The sequence below is a fragment of the Macrosteles quadrilineatus genome, unplaced genomic scaffold, assembly GCF_028750875.1.
Source record: "Macrosteles quadrilineatus isolate MER2022 unplaced genomic scaffold, UCM_ALF_1.0 Scaffold_8__2_contigs__length_117827958, whole genome shotgun sequence".
In the NCBI taxonomy this organism is placed as follows: Eukaryota; Metazoa; Arthropoda; class Insecta; order Hemiptera; family Cicadellidae; genus Macrosteles; species Macrosteles quadrilineatus.
Genome location: NW_026542601.1, coordinates 9,434,704 through 9,451,032, shown reverse-complemented (window position 1 = coordinate 9,451,032; position 16,329 = coordinate 9,434,704). Strand labels below are relative to the sequence as shown.

The 16,329-nt window shown below is 36.8% G+C and overlaps 1 protein-coding gene across 1 annotated transcript; it reads left to right on the top strand.

The window, feature by feature from the left end:
* Nucleotides 1-16,225, top strand: LOC128999557 (uncharacterized). The gene is made up of 16 exons (XM_054426130.1): nt 1-147; nt 1,831-1,922; nt 2,501-2,591; nt 3,297-3,389; nt 4,358-4,462; nt 6,003-6,104; nt 6,591-6,684; nt 6,843-6,939; nt 11,676-11,727; nt 13,388-13,545; nt 13,970-14,140; nt 14,426-14,500; nt 14,696-14,770; nt 15,146-15,220; nt 15,596-15,670; nt 16,136-16,225. Exons 2-16 carry the CDS (start codon nt 1,884-1,886, stop codon nt 16,223-16,225), a joined length of 1,392 nt encoding a protein of 463 aa, XP_054282105.1. The 5' UTR covers nt 1-147; nt 1,831-1,883.
* Nucleotides 16,226-16,329: the final 104 nt, after the last annotated feature.

Sequence of the window (16,329 nt, the reverse complement as noted above, 5' to 3'; positions counted from 1 at the left end):
TTAATACTTTAATAACTATAGTAATTAACTTATACCAGCTTTAGGAAGGAGAATGATACTAAAATACAACATCTTAACCTGATTGTTCTGATAGGAAGGCTTACTATTTTTATTATTCAAGGAAGTAAACAATTAATAAAACTTAAGGTAAGTGAATAAGTTACCTATGTTAGGTTTTATTTTTAGGCCTAGCCCATTTTCATTTGTTAGAAATAGGCCTAGTAGCCTAACTTATATAAGTTTGTGAATTAAGTCTATGGCTATAAATGAAGGGTTTGCTGGCATGTGGCATGTTGCTGTCATTCCTTGGGTCTAAGTTAGGCCTACTAATTAAGGAAAAGGCTTTCCTTAAACTTTTGACATTAGGCTAGGCCTACTACAGTTAAGCTGATTTTTCAAGTACAAGGAGCTCCTCCTAACCTTTTAGCATACCTGCTGTTCTAATAAACTAAGTTAGGGTATCAGAGGTAAGTAAGTTAGGCTTAAATACTTTAACTATATACTTTAACTATAATATATAATACTTAAAACTAAAACCCTTCATCATCATTAACTTACTTCTGGTGGGTTATAACTTATTGCTCGTGCTTGCCTTAAAATCTGAATGCTATTGGGGTGCAGGGCCTGTTTATCAAATTGGCCAGACCAAGTGGGCTCGGGCCCAGGGGCACAAGGAAGAGAATAATTTCCTCGAGGTTGGAAGGGGCACAATTAACTTATCTCTCCGGCTCACTGCACATCACGTAAAATTATGTGCTGCTTGATAGGGATTGCCGTTTAAAAATCTTAAGCTACCCCCAGCAACTCCTAACTTATTTAGGGGATGAATTTACAAAAAAGTACTCTACATTACCCTAGTAACGTGTATTGAAGTTCATTTGAACATATGCAGCCGTTTAAAAATTAACCAGAGGGGGATTAGGACACCTGGTATCCATAATCCAAAACATTTTGAACGGATGGTGTTTTTGGCCTCGGGGGATATCAAAATGAAAAAGGAAATCGGTCCTGGGCCTCAGTCTTACTGCGCCACCTATGGTAATACTTCCCTATTGGGAAATTCGCTAAAAACACAAATTATTGATTAGTTTACGTGACTTTGAATTGATATAGTCTTCCAAGGCTTGTTGGCTTTGTAGATGTATGCCTAACAACACAAATATCTCTCCTAGATTCCTCCCACAGTCCCACGACACAGAAGAACCTAAGTTAACATGTCCTCTGTGTTATAAATCCGTTCTATTGGTGTAAATACATATTTTCCCTAATACAGCACATAAGCTATAGATCTGCGTTTTTACAAAATACCATATACACTAATGATGACTACCATTTATACATAATAATGTATAATTATACATGCATTATACATGTATAATGACCAAACACTATTTAAAACTATGATGCCTCAAAATACCAAATATAACATGACTGTGGAAGAAATATCCCTACAATAGCCTACAGTTATTATTAAATTATATCTTCGAAAAAGGGTCAGAGATGTAAAAGAAAAAAGGTGTGCATATTTTAAGCTGAATATGGTTACCAGAGGGTGAACGTTTTGGCTTTCCATATCCAATACCTACTAGGTCAGCCTAAATAGAATGTTCTTTTAAAACATATTATTTTGGGGTAAGTAGGCCTAAGGGAACTCAGGTTCCTTTTTATGACTTCTTTTTTTGATTCTTAAGGTTTGTCCAAGAATTGGTCTAGTTAAATAAGTGATTCTGTTACAGTAATTGAATCTTTTGTAAAATCAAGACTTCACCACTATTAAAATGGCAGAATACAAGAAGATGTTGGTTGAAGTTAAACTGTGCTCTTTTTCAGGTTTGGATGCAATATTTTTGCCTAAAGGTTAGAGAGAACGTAAAATCACAACAATGTCACATGACATGTTTGCAGAATCTGAGCCTATGCAGGTAATTTACTGATTATTTAATAGCTGTAAGTTAGACTTCTCATTTAGGTTTTTAAGTACATCACTTTTGAATTTTGATGTCCAAAAGTTGAATAAAAAATCTTAAAACCGATACTGTAGGTAGTAAACCAAGTGGCAAATATACAGTTAAAGCACAAAACTTGTGGGATGTACAGGGAATCAAGGGGAAACAAAAGACATCATCGAAGCTAGCAGGCTCTGCTTTTGTTGCGGAAGTATGTCAACCTACAACTAAACTAAATAAGTGATGAATACAGGTTTCCAAATCCATCCAGCTCCCATGGGTTGGTACAGTTGAAAGTTGATACAGCAGAGTGGGATGTACCCAGACTGGGCCAGCCTGGGTGGCACAGGGGGGGCCCAAGTTTGGGACAAATCAAGGTGTGCGGAAATCTATTCCGATTAGGTGGTCAACAATTTTACTAATCCTATGCCGGTTTCTACACCTCTGTATTGTAAAATATTAGAACATCCAAGCCCAAACTTAGTGCAGCATTAGCTGTCCCTTAATACTTTTCTTTGTGTTAAAAAGTTTTATAACCGATTTCACATTGGCAGGTAACTTGTACACCGATGAAAGCTCCTAGGACACCATCTATGACTCCTACAAGATCAGGCAGAAGACGACGGCCTTCCATATCGGACCGGGGTATGTATAAAATACCACAACATTTACGCCCTGGTGTAAAAAGATTTAGGTATACAGGATTAAACCAGCCTCGGTAAAACTGAAAAATTAACACATTGTAGGCAATTTTTCCTGCTTAAGCTTATTTAAATTTCCAGTGATGTAGAACATTTGGAGGTTTTTCAACAAGTAAAATTAATTAATTCTCATTTAGTCATGTGTGTCACACTTTTTTATCTGTAAAAATCACTGCTTATCTTAATTAAATGGAGTGAATTTTCTATTGGTTTTTAGGAAATTACAATCTAAAGTTATTTAATGCATTTAAGGGTTAGAAAACAACTGATGAAGTTCTTTGTTAATGCTGTCAAATGTCATATCATTCATGTTGACGTCATCGATGAACACGAAAATACGAACTTACATCGTGAAAACATGGGATGACATTGTATGAATATAACTGGCCAGTACAGGAAGCTAGAAATTCATTTAGTCTACAGTTTTGCTGCGGCAGGGGTATTATAATTTTTCAAATTTGGAATACGTATGTGAATATAGCTACCCTTGTTATGTTGGATCATAATGATTAGACTTTATCGTAAAACTTTTGCTTTGATTCCTGTGGCTTTTGTTTTATTTTTTATTCTTTCTTTCTTTGCATTGTTTCTTTTTCAATTGTTTGAAATTAAATCCTTCATATTTTATCTTTTCCTTTGTTCCTCGAAGCTCCCAAACCAGATTCCAAGTACTTCTCACAACCTGTTCGTACAGAAGACTTTTACGACCTAAGGAACAGACTAGTCCCCTTAAATGACAATGGTAAGGACCGTATCTTATTTTTAACACTGTTAATATATGGTAAATATATGGTGGATTTATATTATTTAACTCATAGTATATTTCTATAAGCAATCTATTTTGTAATGCACTTTTTACTGTGGCAAAGAGATTTATAAATTAGTACCTGTAACTTACAAGCTATTCTCAAACAAATTAACGTTTATCTAGCCACTTCCAAAAATATTTACAATTTATTGTTGTTCTTTTAATACAGAAATGATGGTACTAAATATAGAATGAATCAATATAAAAAAAAATTGTAAAATGTAGGAAAAACCTTTTCATTATACTGTCCGGAGTCCGGAACACAGAATATTTTAGTTCTCTAAATCGTCCGCAAATTTATCGTTTTCGGGTAACTTCAAAATAAGGAACAGAAAAAACAAGTATTACATTTTTCGGTTTGCTAACCTCATAATTTTATTAATCCATTCTGAAAACGCTGCTAATCATACGATATTTAAAATTATTTTTGTAAACAACAGAAATGTAAACATTGGTGACGACTTTGTACAACCTCAAATTATGTTGTCTATTGTAACAATTAGAAGGTTATTTCCACAGTATGATGAAAATAATTATGCATCACATGGAGCGAAAGTGTCTTTTGGTACTTAATTGTATTTCCATCGTAAAACATGATTGCGTACCAAAAAAAGCCACTTTCGCTAGTGATGAAAACTACTATTTTATTAGATTTAATGAGTTTTATTTACATGATTCAATACAGTGACAACCAATTGGCACAGGTGACTTATCCACAGATATTTAAAATTACATTTGCGTAACTGGTACCCTATACTAGAACTAGTACTCCTTGTACTTTATGTAAGCCACAATAACACCGTTAAGATTCGTCTTGGGTATTGTATTCAAACCACACCTCCTACACAAAATACACCAATGTTTTATATTTTGTAACCCTGGAAAAACACACTATGTTACAGAACTTTGGTTGCAATATGGCATAAAGCCAAGCCCACAAATAAGATCCTCTGTCAACTTTCAACCCAACCTACGAGAGGAAACAACCACCTCAACAAAGGAAGAAGGTAAACAAGTTAAATCAAACTTTACTTTAGTTTAATTTTGTTCGTTCAAGTAATTGAGGTTGAGTTAACAAGTCATTGTTGTGTTATCCACATGGGTGCAGAGGTGAAAGTATGAATTGAATATCTGGGTGATTCATTAAAACAGAGTCGTTGTGTCCTTGCGCTGTAACCGTAAGTTGATCTGCTTTTTTCCTGTCCAAAAGGGAATAGGGTATTACTCATAGCAACGGGGTTGAGGGGGGTGGTGCACATTTGAGTTGTAGTTTCACAATTGGTTGCCATGGAGGCGGGAAGGTAGTCCATGTTCCATTCGCTGTCATTTGCAACAATGGCGTAAGTGGGCCGTGATGGGGGGGGGGGGTAGGACGAAGCCATCATCAGGGGTTTTCTGGAAATTTTACCGGGACATGGACTCCCGACGGGCCCTGCCACACAGGTCCCCATTTCATAACAACATTAATTTTAGTATTACCATACGTTTTTTATGACGGCAATAATTTGTTTAAACCAGTAAAAGCGCTAGTAGCCTGCGTGAAGGCGCTATAATGGGGCCATATTTAGAATTGATATGAGACCCCCCATATGTCACACCTGAGAGGCCCCTCTATAGTGATTCACCTGAATTAACTGGACCATTTTTTTAAACAATTAAATCAGCGAATAAACCTAGGAGGCTAAGACACTAGCTAATAAATAATTCCACTCTTTCAGCGGACCAGATTTGTTTACTTCGAATCATTAAAAAAAATGTTACCTTTGGGTCTCGGGCCAAAATCAGGTCGGTTCAAAATTGGTTTCCTTTGGAAAGTGTTGAAATTTAATAGAGAAAATCTTCATACAACTTTATTCATTTCAGATCTAGCACAAAGTCAGAAAATGAAGCTCGAGCCGTGCTTTTATGACTTCAATAACATCGCGACCGCGGAACGCGTCTGCGGGGATCAAGCCCACGCGATTGAGAGATTCATGCTTTTGTAGTGATCACGAATGTCAACGAGAACATTCACCCATGGGTGATGATGATGATGCCTTTGCGGCCGCGGGAGCTGTTCAATATTTTGTCACGATTGCGGAAGAGGATAATGATGTCCAAACGACCGCAGAAGACATTCAGTATTTTGCTGCGAAAGTGGAAGACGATTAATGATTCCATGGCCATGGGAGATATTCAAGATTTTTATGCTATCCCAGGAGACAATGATGACGTTTCTTTTTCCGTTTGCAAAATTTGTACCGTACAGACAAGAAAGCGAGCTAATAAACGCGTGTTAATAACGAACAGCTGTTGTAGGCGATAATAATTGTGTTTTAAAAGGTAGGTTAAGAGTTTTAAATACCCTGCATACAATTTAAATTATTATTTATTCTGATTTAAAGCAAAGAGGTGCCAAGGTGTGTTAGAAGTTTTCGAAAGACTTCACTAGTCCTGTGACACTTTGGTTATGTAGGCTACACACTTAGCCATCTTGAGCATCCTGTAAATAATTGGTAAAATTCTATTAGACAGTAATCTGTTACAACTATTATAATTTGATTACAGTGAAACATGATATGGCAGAGAGACAGAGACTTAAGGAGAAAGTTTTCAATTTTGCTAAGTGTTTGAGGATGTTAACCCTCATAATCATCAGTGCGTTTTTAGGTATGTTTTTAACTTTTTTTGCCTACACAAAGGTAATGTATGAAAAAGCTAAAAGCTATTGGACTCTAGCTTTTTGAGTTTAATATGTTTTAAAAAAACTTTAATTTTTTTTATTGCCTATTAGTTATGTTGATAATTTTTTTTTATTTAGGGGCTAAATAAACAATGGATGGTTTAGTATTGTGTTGATTTTAGTGTTACAGGTGTATTTTAGGCCTACTGTTTAATTGTTTTCTCATTACTGTACATTATTTGCAAAAACTTGTTTATCATGTTTTTAATTTATTTACAAGGAAATTTTTAAATCTTTTGTTGTCTGCGGATAAAATCTTTAATGTAAAATAAATTATTTTTGATGAGTTTTTCTAAATAGTTTTTAGTATAGGCCTACTTTCATTTTTATGTGAGCATTTAATAGCTTCTTGATTAGCAAAAACAAGGCATTTAATTTCAAAATATTGTATTAGTAAATGTTTTATGTTTTAGGGGCGTGTTGTTATGCTTATATAGAGCATAACCTTTTGTTTACTGACAACTACAGGTGTCATCCACAAATAGAACAGGATGTTCAGATGAAAGAGTAAGTATATTTCATAATGCAGCTTAAAAATCATCTCTATAAAATTAAAGCTTAGATAGCTTGTTTAGATTCTGTTCGATTCACATATGTGGCCTTTAGTACTGTCGGATGAAGAAAGGAATGGAAAAGAATATTATATTACATTTTTATAGTTCTAGGTCAGAGGATTCAACTTATTCTTCACATCTGGAAAGCTCAGTGGTTCGTCTCTCAGAAGAATTAAAATATTTAAGAAATCACTGCAACAAAATTCAGGTATCCTTTGATATTGTATAAATCCCCTTTAATCGATGTAATTGAATATTAAAAGAAACTTAATCTCACCCATTGGATGAAAAAATAAATTTTTGTCATTAAAAGAGGTACCATAGGCGACTATTTCAACGGTTACATTTGCTCGTACCACATAGTGCTCAAACCTATGGTTGGAATATTTTTTGCAAAGCAAGGAGTGAACATTAATAGAGTGAAATTTACTGATAAAATTGATTATAACAGGTTATATGTACCTTGACGTCCACAATTCCTCAGTTGAACTTCCGTCTAGTTTCATCTAGGTCGTTTTCAAAACGGAATGTTAAATTTCATTCATTGAATGTTGTCAATTTTATTTCTTCAAGGTACCTAACCTGTTATGATTGATTACCAATTCTGGAAGGCTTCAACATTAGGGTGGGCTGAAAAAAAAAATTATTTTTTTTTCTTAATGCTATACCGAAAAAAACTTGTCTCTATGATGGGTTATCAAAATGCAACAAAGAAAAAAATCTATACCTAACCTCTAGCTAGCGCATTACACTTGAAATTTCAAAATTTCACTCAAATTATAAGCTTTTGTAAATATAATTAAAGCATCTAAATACCTGCATATTGGACTGCTATAGTGATATTACGTTAGAACAGAGCCTTGGAAATACAATAAGTAATTGCAGAAGTTTAATTGTATTAATCTGAGGTAGCGCAATAGTCATTACAATGACGCATTTTTGAGTCAAGTGCGGGATGACAGCTGCGAGTTCGGGCGATGACCCGGCGGCCTTGCCGGGCTCCCCCACCCATACTCTCCACACACCCACAATGCACTTCGCGGGGAGACGTTGAGACGGCCTGTCACTCGGCAGTTTACATCTGTGTACGATTTTGGACTGACGTTTGAGTTGATCTTGTAAATTATGTTTATAATTTTTTGAGTTAAGTTTATTGTGCGTGATGGCCGTTGCCAAGAAAGTGACTCGGAGTGACTTTGATTGTCCTTTGTTTGGCTGTCCAAGGGAATTGCCTGTGAGTAAGCTTCCAAATTACCAGGATGTTATTAGGAGCTGTTTCCATGAACAGTATGTACTAGCATTAGAAAGTAACAAGCCTGTTAGTTTCTCTCAGATATCAAATATTGTTGCTCCAAAAGTAAAAGCAGTCTTTGACAAAGCATCAATACCAACAGTGACGCCTTACAGAATCGTTCAGTTAATAAACTCATACCATGATAGCTACCGTAATCTAATGAAGTCCTTTAAGCGTGACAAGGAAAAAGAGAAGTACAAACAAAAAGTTGAGGAGTTCAGGCAAAAGGCTTTATCACTATTTGATGTATCTGCATGTAAATGTAAAATAACATACTCATGCAACTGCAAAAAAGTCCCTGAGATCTGTGAGTGCCCTTTGTCAATTTCATGTAAATGTGAAAAAGACAAAAAGATTCCCGTGCTTGAACTTAAGTTTATGTATTTCCAAAGATATCTTGGACAAGGAAAAATTGGAAATGTAGACAAGAAGGAGTCGAAAAAAATAATCAAAAGACTGCAACGTAAGGAAATAAAAAATCGGGTTGTGTCGTCTAACATTCCACCAGTTTCATATTCCCAGCCTACATGCTCTAAGAATGTGACGGAGTCAAACATAGATCCAGACAAAATCTTAATGGAAAAAGAAAAGTCTGATGATTCTGATGACGACTACATTCCTATTCCGAGTTCTACTAAACAGCAGTGGCAAATGCGTATACAATTAAAAAATACCGTATTGGCAAGTGACCGATTTGGGGTTTCGGACAGAGCAACAGCTGCTATTGCCTCTAGTGTACTTCATGACCTAGGTCTTGCAACTAAAGAGGACGATTTCCTCATAATAGATAAGAACAAGGTTAGAAGGGAAAAACAATCATTCAGATCGAATCTCCAAGATAGAATAAAAAATGAGCCGGACGTAATTCAAGGGCTATATTTTGATGGCCGAAAGGATAACACATTGAAGATTGACAAACTGAATCAAAAGTGTTTTAGAAGAACTGTAAAAGAGGAACACTACTCTATCATTCAGGAACCTGGCTCAATTTATGTTGGCCATGTATCACCAACTACTGGAACTTCAAAGGACATTGCCAGTGCTGTCTTGGACTATTTACATGAGCAAAATTTTTCGCTGGATGAGCTTGATGTGATTGGATGTGATGGTACTGTCACAAACACCGGCTGGAAAACTGGTGTAATTCGCAAAATCGAAGAGAAAATTAAAAGACCACTGCAGTGGGGAGTTTGCCTTTTGCACCTAAATGAATTACCATTTAGGCACTTGTTTCAAACTTTGGATGGTGAAACGACTGGTCCTACATCTTTTAGTGGTTATATTGGCTCGAAACTCAAAAATTGTGAAAAACTTCCAGTTGTGCAGTTTCAAAGCATTGATTGTGACATACCAGAAATTGATAGGAAAATCTTAAGTAAAGACCAACAGTATCTTCTGGACATAAGTTCGGCTATAAAATCAGGCACCTGCTTGGCAGACTTGGCAGTTCGTGAACCAGGTCCTATTTCTCATTCTCGATGGCTGACAACAGCAAACAGAGTACTGCGTCTCTATTTAAGTGTTGAGAATCCATCTGAAGAACACCAAACTTTGGTACAATTTATACTTAAATCATACATGCCTGTATGGTTTAAGATTAAAAAAAGTAAATACCTTACTGATGGACCAAAACATGTTTTCGATTTAATAACATCATCAAGATTCCTGCCAGAAAACTTGATTAAGGTGGTTGATCCTGTGATCGAAAGAAATGCTTTTTTCGCACATCCAGAAAACTTGCTACTGAGTATGATCGTTGATGAAAGGGCTCATATCAGAGAGTTGGGGTTTAGAAGAGTTATTAAATCAGGGGCCGTGGCTTCCAAAGAAAAGCTAGTCCGAACTTTTAAACCTCCAAAACTCAACTTCCAGGCAAAAGAATATTACGAAATTATTGATTGGACTACTACAGCTATTTATCCACCACCTCTGTTACGAAGAGTAACCGAAGAAGAAATGTGGGCCAAGATTTCAACTGCCAGTACAGCAGAAGAATGGAACTTTCATAAATTCCCGTGTCACACACAAGCAGTTGAGCGCTGTGTGAAATTGGTAACTGAAGCCTCCTCAAAAGTTGTTGGCGTCAAGAACAGAGATGGTTTCATCCGAACAACACTGCTTTCACGAGCTTCAATGCCAAGTTTTACAAGCAAACATGATTTCAAGGTTCCAAATATGTAAATAACTATTCAGTGAGAGTCAAATAGACTACAATTTTGCAGCTTGGGAATCGAAATTTGTATTTAACAATCTATTTTGTATTCATTAAATCCATTTTGATATATGTATGTAAATTGCTTATATCTTTATTTAATTTTCCAAGAGGTTTTCTTAATTTAAGTACCAACATTATAGATCTAAAAACACAATAGTAGTGGGTACAAAAAAGTTAGAGAATGTACTGCACTGCAGTTGGTTAGCATTAAAAACGTCACAAATTTACTATATTGAAGGCCTTTGCGCCACCTCAAATTTAAAAATTACAAAACTTCCTATAGTTTATTGACTATTTGTAACTCTAAAATATATTATTTTCACTATAGCAAACTAATATATAAAGGTTTAGATACTTTTAAAAAATTTTAAAAATCCTATGATTTGAGTGAAATTTTGAAATTTCAAGTGTAATGCGCTAGCTGGAGGTTAGGTATAGATTTTTTTTCTTTGTTGCATTTTGATAACCCATCATAGAGACAAGTTTTTTTCGGTATAGCATTAAGAAAAAAAAATAATTTTTTTTTTCAGCCCACCCTATTCAACATGAATAAAAAGATAAAATAGAGTTGCGACTCTGACATCGCTGCCATGGATTTGTAGTACAGTACTGACTAAGCCACAGACTCACAAACTCTTGTTACACAGAAGGACCTCGATATTTTAAGACTGAAGGGGGAAGCATAGATAATTGTGGGATGACCATTATAACTTATAGATTTAAAGTCATACATATCTTGTTCAGTTTTCAGTTCTTTCAGTGTGGCGAGACCTCTTTATCCTCTTTCTCCTGTCCCTCCACAGTTTCTCTCACCATTTTCCATCTGACTCCTGTCTTCTCTACGTTTCCTTAACCTCTCCAGTTATCCTTCCCACTGTTAACATCAACTCAATTTTAAGGATCTCATCTTTCTTCTATGCTGTACACACATCTACGCCACGTTAGTCCTCTTGTGTGCTCTCTCTTTACACTTTACAGCTAGCTTCAACTATCCCTTTATCTAAAATTTTTCATCCTCTACTATTTCAGCTTCTTTTACTCCTAATAATCCAACATCTTGGGGAAGTGAGCTGTTCTAGTGGTTAGAGCGTGGGACTTCGGTCCTGAGGTCCTGGTTCAAATCCCTCCATATCACCAATGGTCATTAGGTCTAGCCTGAAGTAAGGTGAAAAAGAATCCTGTGCTCGTGCCTAGCGTCTTAGGACGAAAAACAAATTTGTCCAACATCTTAATGGCTCTTAATTTTACATGTTGAAATGTAATTCCCTTAGTTAACTCCATTCTGTTTTGTGTTTATTCCACATTTCTGATCCATAATAACACAATTTTTAAATACAATTTAAGGTTAATTCAAAAAACAATAATCAATCTCAAAGATTTCGGTAGGCTACTAAAAATGTGAATTAAATTTTTATATTATTTTTACTGTTTTCAGGAAAATCAAAGTAGTGAAGTATTACCACACCCCCAAAGAGGAGTTTTGGAAGGTAAATCTTACTCTAATCTCAAAGTCATTATTAAGTTAAGATAGAAAATTTTGTTTAGAGTTATACAGTAGAACCTCAATAATTAGAAATCCTTGATAAATCGAATTTACTTAGTTAATTCAATTCCCCTTAAACTTCCCCATCTGTTGCAATGTAATACCTCTACAATTTGAATAGTTCCCGAGAAGAAACACCACTATGGTATTTTCCGTTGTAAAAGTAGACTACCTCTATAAATCTAAGTTTTAGTCCGTCCAAAAACCTCTATAATTTGCAATCGTGCAACTGCCGCATCTCTACAAGTCAAATTAAAAGCAAGAAACCCTCTATTAATCGAAGTTGTATGAAATTGTTATGATTCAAAACATCGATACTGTGTTTCACTGTGTCGTGTTTCGACAGGAAATACGAATCCTTTATTTTGTTCAAATCCCACTTCTGTAGCGATCCATCTCAGTCATGGGCGAAATTTAAAGTGCGCCTCGTGTACCTCAGATACAGCGTCTCCTTTATTTTGGAGTGTTTAGTGTTAGTGAGTTTTTTCAAGCCAATATGGCAAAACGTTCGTACAAGACACTAACCTAGGAGGATAAGTTAAAAGTTATCGAAGGCAATCATTCATTGTAAAAGTGAGATTCCAAACAGGTGATAAGAGAGCAGGAACCTGTCTAATAATAAACAGGTGGTAGCCGAGGGGCGAAAACTGGGAGGGGGGGGTAATTTCTGGACTCATTTGTTTGTTTACTTCATTCCTTACTCCATAACCTTTGCACTGAAAAATGGCTATGAGCAGTAGAGTAGGTTCAACATAGAAGCAGTTTGAAATTAAAACTAACTACACTCAACTCCCGATTAAACGTAATCGGATTAACCACGTTGCGGCTCATCTGGAACACGTTTAATGGAAAATAAGAAAGAAAAGAATAGAAAACTGTAATAGTTTTACTGTCTTGTATTTTAATACCATTTCCTATACAATAGTATTTTGCGGGTTAATTTTATGTATCCGTGAAGCCTTAGTGTGACGGATTCAGGTTTAAAGATATTTTCAAATAAATACTATTAACACATTTTCAACATTGATTCAATGTTGAAAATGAGGATTATCAAAACTAAACCACCATGACGATGTAAAAAAATGTAGCTAATGTTGTTGCAAACCGTGCCAACTAGCACCACATAAAGGATGTCCAATCCCTGGTCATGAATTTATTGTAAAATATGTTTCAAGAACAATAGTTTTACATTTGCTTTGGTTGTCAGTGTGTGCTGCACTACAGTAGGGGCTTACGCTGTCAGTTTTTGATATTTTCCTTTCAAGTGGATTTAAGCTTTGGCTTCACTTCTGAGGAAAAGGATAAGGATAGGAAAAGCACAGAAAATTTTCTGATGAATGCTTTCTGAGTTATTACACGGAAGCTGCTACTTATTAGACAGGACTCGATACATGGAAAATTGTTTTGTCCTCTCCCTTGGGCTACACAAGGCAGAAAAGTAACTCTCCGTTCAATGAGCTGTCGACTAGCAATTGTTTGGCTGCCTCTTCATGCACTCTCCCAAATGAAATAGTTCCTAGCAGTTTCTTTTCTATAGGTTCCATTTGTTTCCTTTCCTATCTGGTGTAGCAGAATCATGTATTTAGTGTTTCTCACTGTCATAGAACTACTGGTGGCAGACTTGGTCAGTGCTGGCAACCTAGGCTCTGTGTTAGCCACGCCGCAGACCATCACATACACTGTGCCTACGACCATCACTCTTCTATGGCTGTTCTCCTTCACTGTACAACTGAACCATAGATCACCCACAACTACTATTGAGGTAAGTCAGTGTTTCCCTGGTGAGAGTTCTGGCAGTTTGAACTGTGAAATAATGATTAAGGTTGGTAGACATTACGACGTCTCAAATAAATTTAAAAAAATCATATAAATGATTTGAGAGAACAAATTAGGGCTAGGCACAGTTACCTCTAGCACTATTTTGGAGATTCCAACACAGAAAATAGACTCAGGTGATGGTTTCTTATATTATATTACCAACTGGGAAGGAGACTATGTAGAAGTGTACCTAGTGTTTCATTTGTATATATTAAAATATTTTTTGAAGACTTCTTTTATCCTAAATTCTAAAACGTAATCTACTTTCCGGATAGGCCTCGTAAATACTAAATTACAAAAATTCAAACCTAAAATAAAAATAAACATTTTTGTAATATATTCACAATAGTTATTTATTACTCATGCAGGGGTTGATCCAAGAGGTGGGAGACTGTTGGCCGTTCCTTGGTAGCCAAGGAAGACTCGTTTTGAAGTTACACAGAAGCAGTCATATCACTGGGGTGTCTATTAGTCACATACCTTCCTCACTCATCGTATCTGGAGATATCAGCTCAGCTCCTCGGATATTCCAGATGTGGGTATGTATCTTATAGTCTCTTAGTAACATATCTACCTTCCTCATCCTATCTGGGGATATCAGCTCAGCTCCTCAGATATTCCAGATGTGGGTATGTATCTTATAGTCTCTTAGTCACATACCTTCCTCACTCATCGTATCTGGGGATATCAGCTCAGCTCCTCAGATATTCCAGATGTGGGTATGTATCTTATAGTCTCTTAGTCACATACCTTCCTCACTCATCCTATCTGGGGATATCAGCTCAGCTCCTCAGATATTCCAGATGTGGGTATGTATCTTATAGTCTCTTAGTCACATACCTTCCTCACTCATCGTATCTGGGGATATCAGCTCAGCTCCTCAGATATTCCAGATGTGGGTATGTATCTTATAGTCTCTTAGTCACATACCTTCCTCACTCATCGTATCTGGGGATATCAGCTCAGCTCCTCGGATATTCCAGATGTGGGTATGTATCTTATAGTCTCTTAGTCACATACCTTCCTCACTCATCGTATCTGGGGATATCAGCTCAGCTCCTCAGATATTCCAGATGTGGGTATGTATCTTATAGTCTCTTAGTCACATACCTTCCTCACTCATCGTATCTGGGGATATCAGCTCAGCTCCTCGGATATTCCAGATGTGGGTATGTATCTTATAGTCTCTTAGTCACATACCTTCCTCACTCATCGTATCTGGAGATATCAGCTCAGCTCCTCGGATATTCCAGATGTGGGTATGTATCTTATAGTCTCTTAGTCACATACCTTCCTCACTCATCGTATCTGGGGATATCAGCTCAGCTCCTCGGATATTCCAGATGTGGGTATGTATCTTATAGTCTCTTAGTCACATACCTTCCTCACTCATCGTATCTGGGGATATCAGCTCAGCTCCTCGGATATTCCAGATGTGGGTATGTATCTTATAGTCTCTTAGTCACATACCTTCCTCACTCATCGTATCTGGGGATATCAGCTCAGCTCCTCAGATATTCCAGATGTGGGTATGTATCTTATAGTCTCTTAGTCACATACCTTCCTCACTCATCGTATCTGGGGATATCAGCTCAGCTCCTCAGATATTCCAGATGTGGGTATGTATCTTATAGTCTCTTAGTCACATACCTTCCTCACTCATCGTATCTGGGGATATCAGCTCAGCTCCTCGGATATTCCAGATGTGGGTATGTATCTTATAGTCTCTTAGTCACATACCTTCCTCACTCATCGTATCTGGAGATATCAGCTCAGCTCCTCGGATATTCCAGATGTGGGTATGTATCTTATAGTCTCTTAGTCACATACCTTCCTCACTCATCGTATCTGGGGATATCAGCTCAGCTCCTCGGATATTCCAGATGTGGGTATGTATCTTATAGTCTCTTAGTCATATACCTTCCTCACTCATCGTATCTGGGGATATCAGCTCAGCTCCTCGGATATTCCAGATGTGGGTATGTATCTTATAGTCTCTTAGTCACATACCTTCCTCACTCATCGTATCTGGGGATATCAGCTCAGCTCCTCGGATATTCCAGATGTGGGTATGTATCTTATAGTCTCTTAGTCACATACCTTCCTCACTCATCGTATCTGGGGATATCAGCTCAGCTCCTCGGATATTCCAGATGTGGGTATGTATCTTATAGTCTCTTAGTCACATACCTTCCTCACTCATCGTATCTGGGGATATCAGCTCAGCTCCTCGGATATTCCAGATGTGGGTATGTATCTTATAGTCTCTTAGTCACATACCTTCCTCACTCATCGTATCTGGGGATATCAGCTCAGCTCCTCGGATATTCCAGATGTGGGTATGTATCTTATAGTCTCTTAGTCACATACCTTCCTCACTCATCGTATCTGGGGATATCAGCTCAGCTCCTCAGATATTCCAGATGTGGGTATGTATCTTATAGTCTCTTAGTCACATACCTTCCTCACTCATCGTATCTGGGGATATCAGCTCAGCTCCTCAGATATTCCAGATGTGGGTATGTATCTTATAGTCTCTTAGTCACATACCTTCCTCACTCATCGTATCTGGGGATATCAGCTCAGCTCCTCAGATATTCCAGATGTGGGTATGTATCTTATAGTCTCTTAGTCACATACCTTCCTCACTCATTGTATCTGGGGATATCAGCTCAGCTCCTCAGATATTCCAGATGTGGGTATGTATCTTATAGTCTCTTAGTCACAT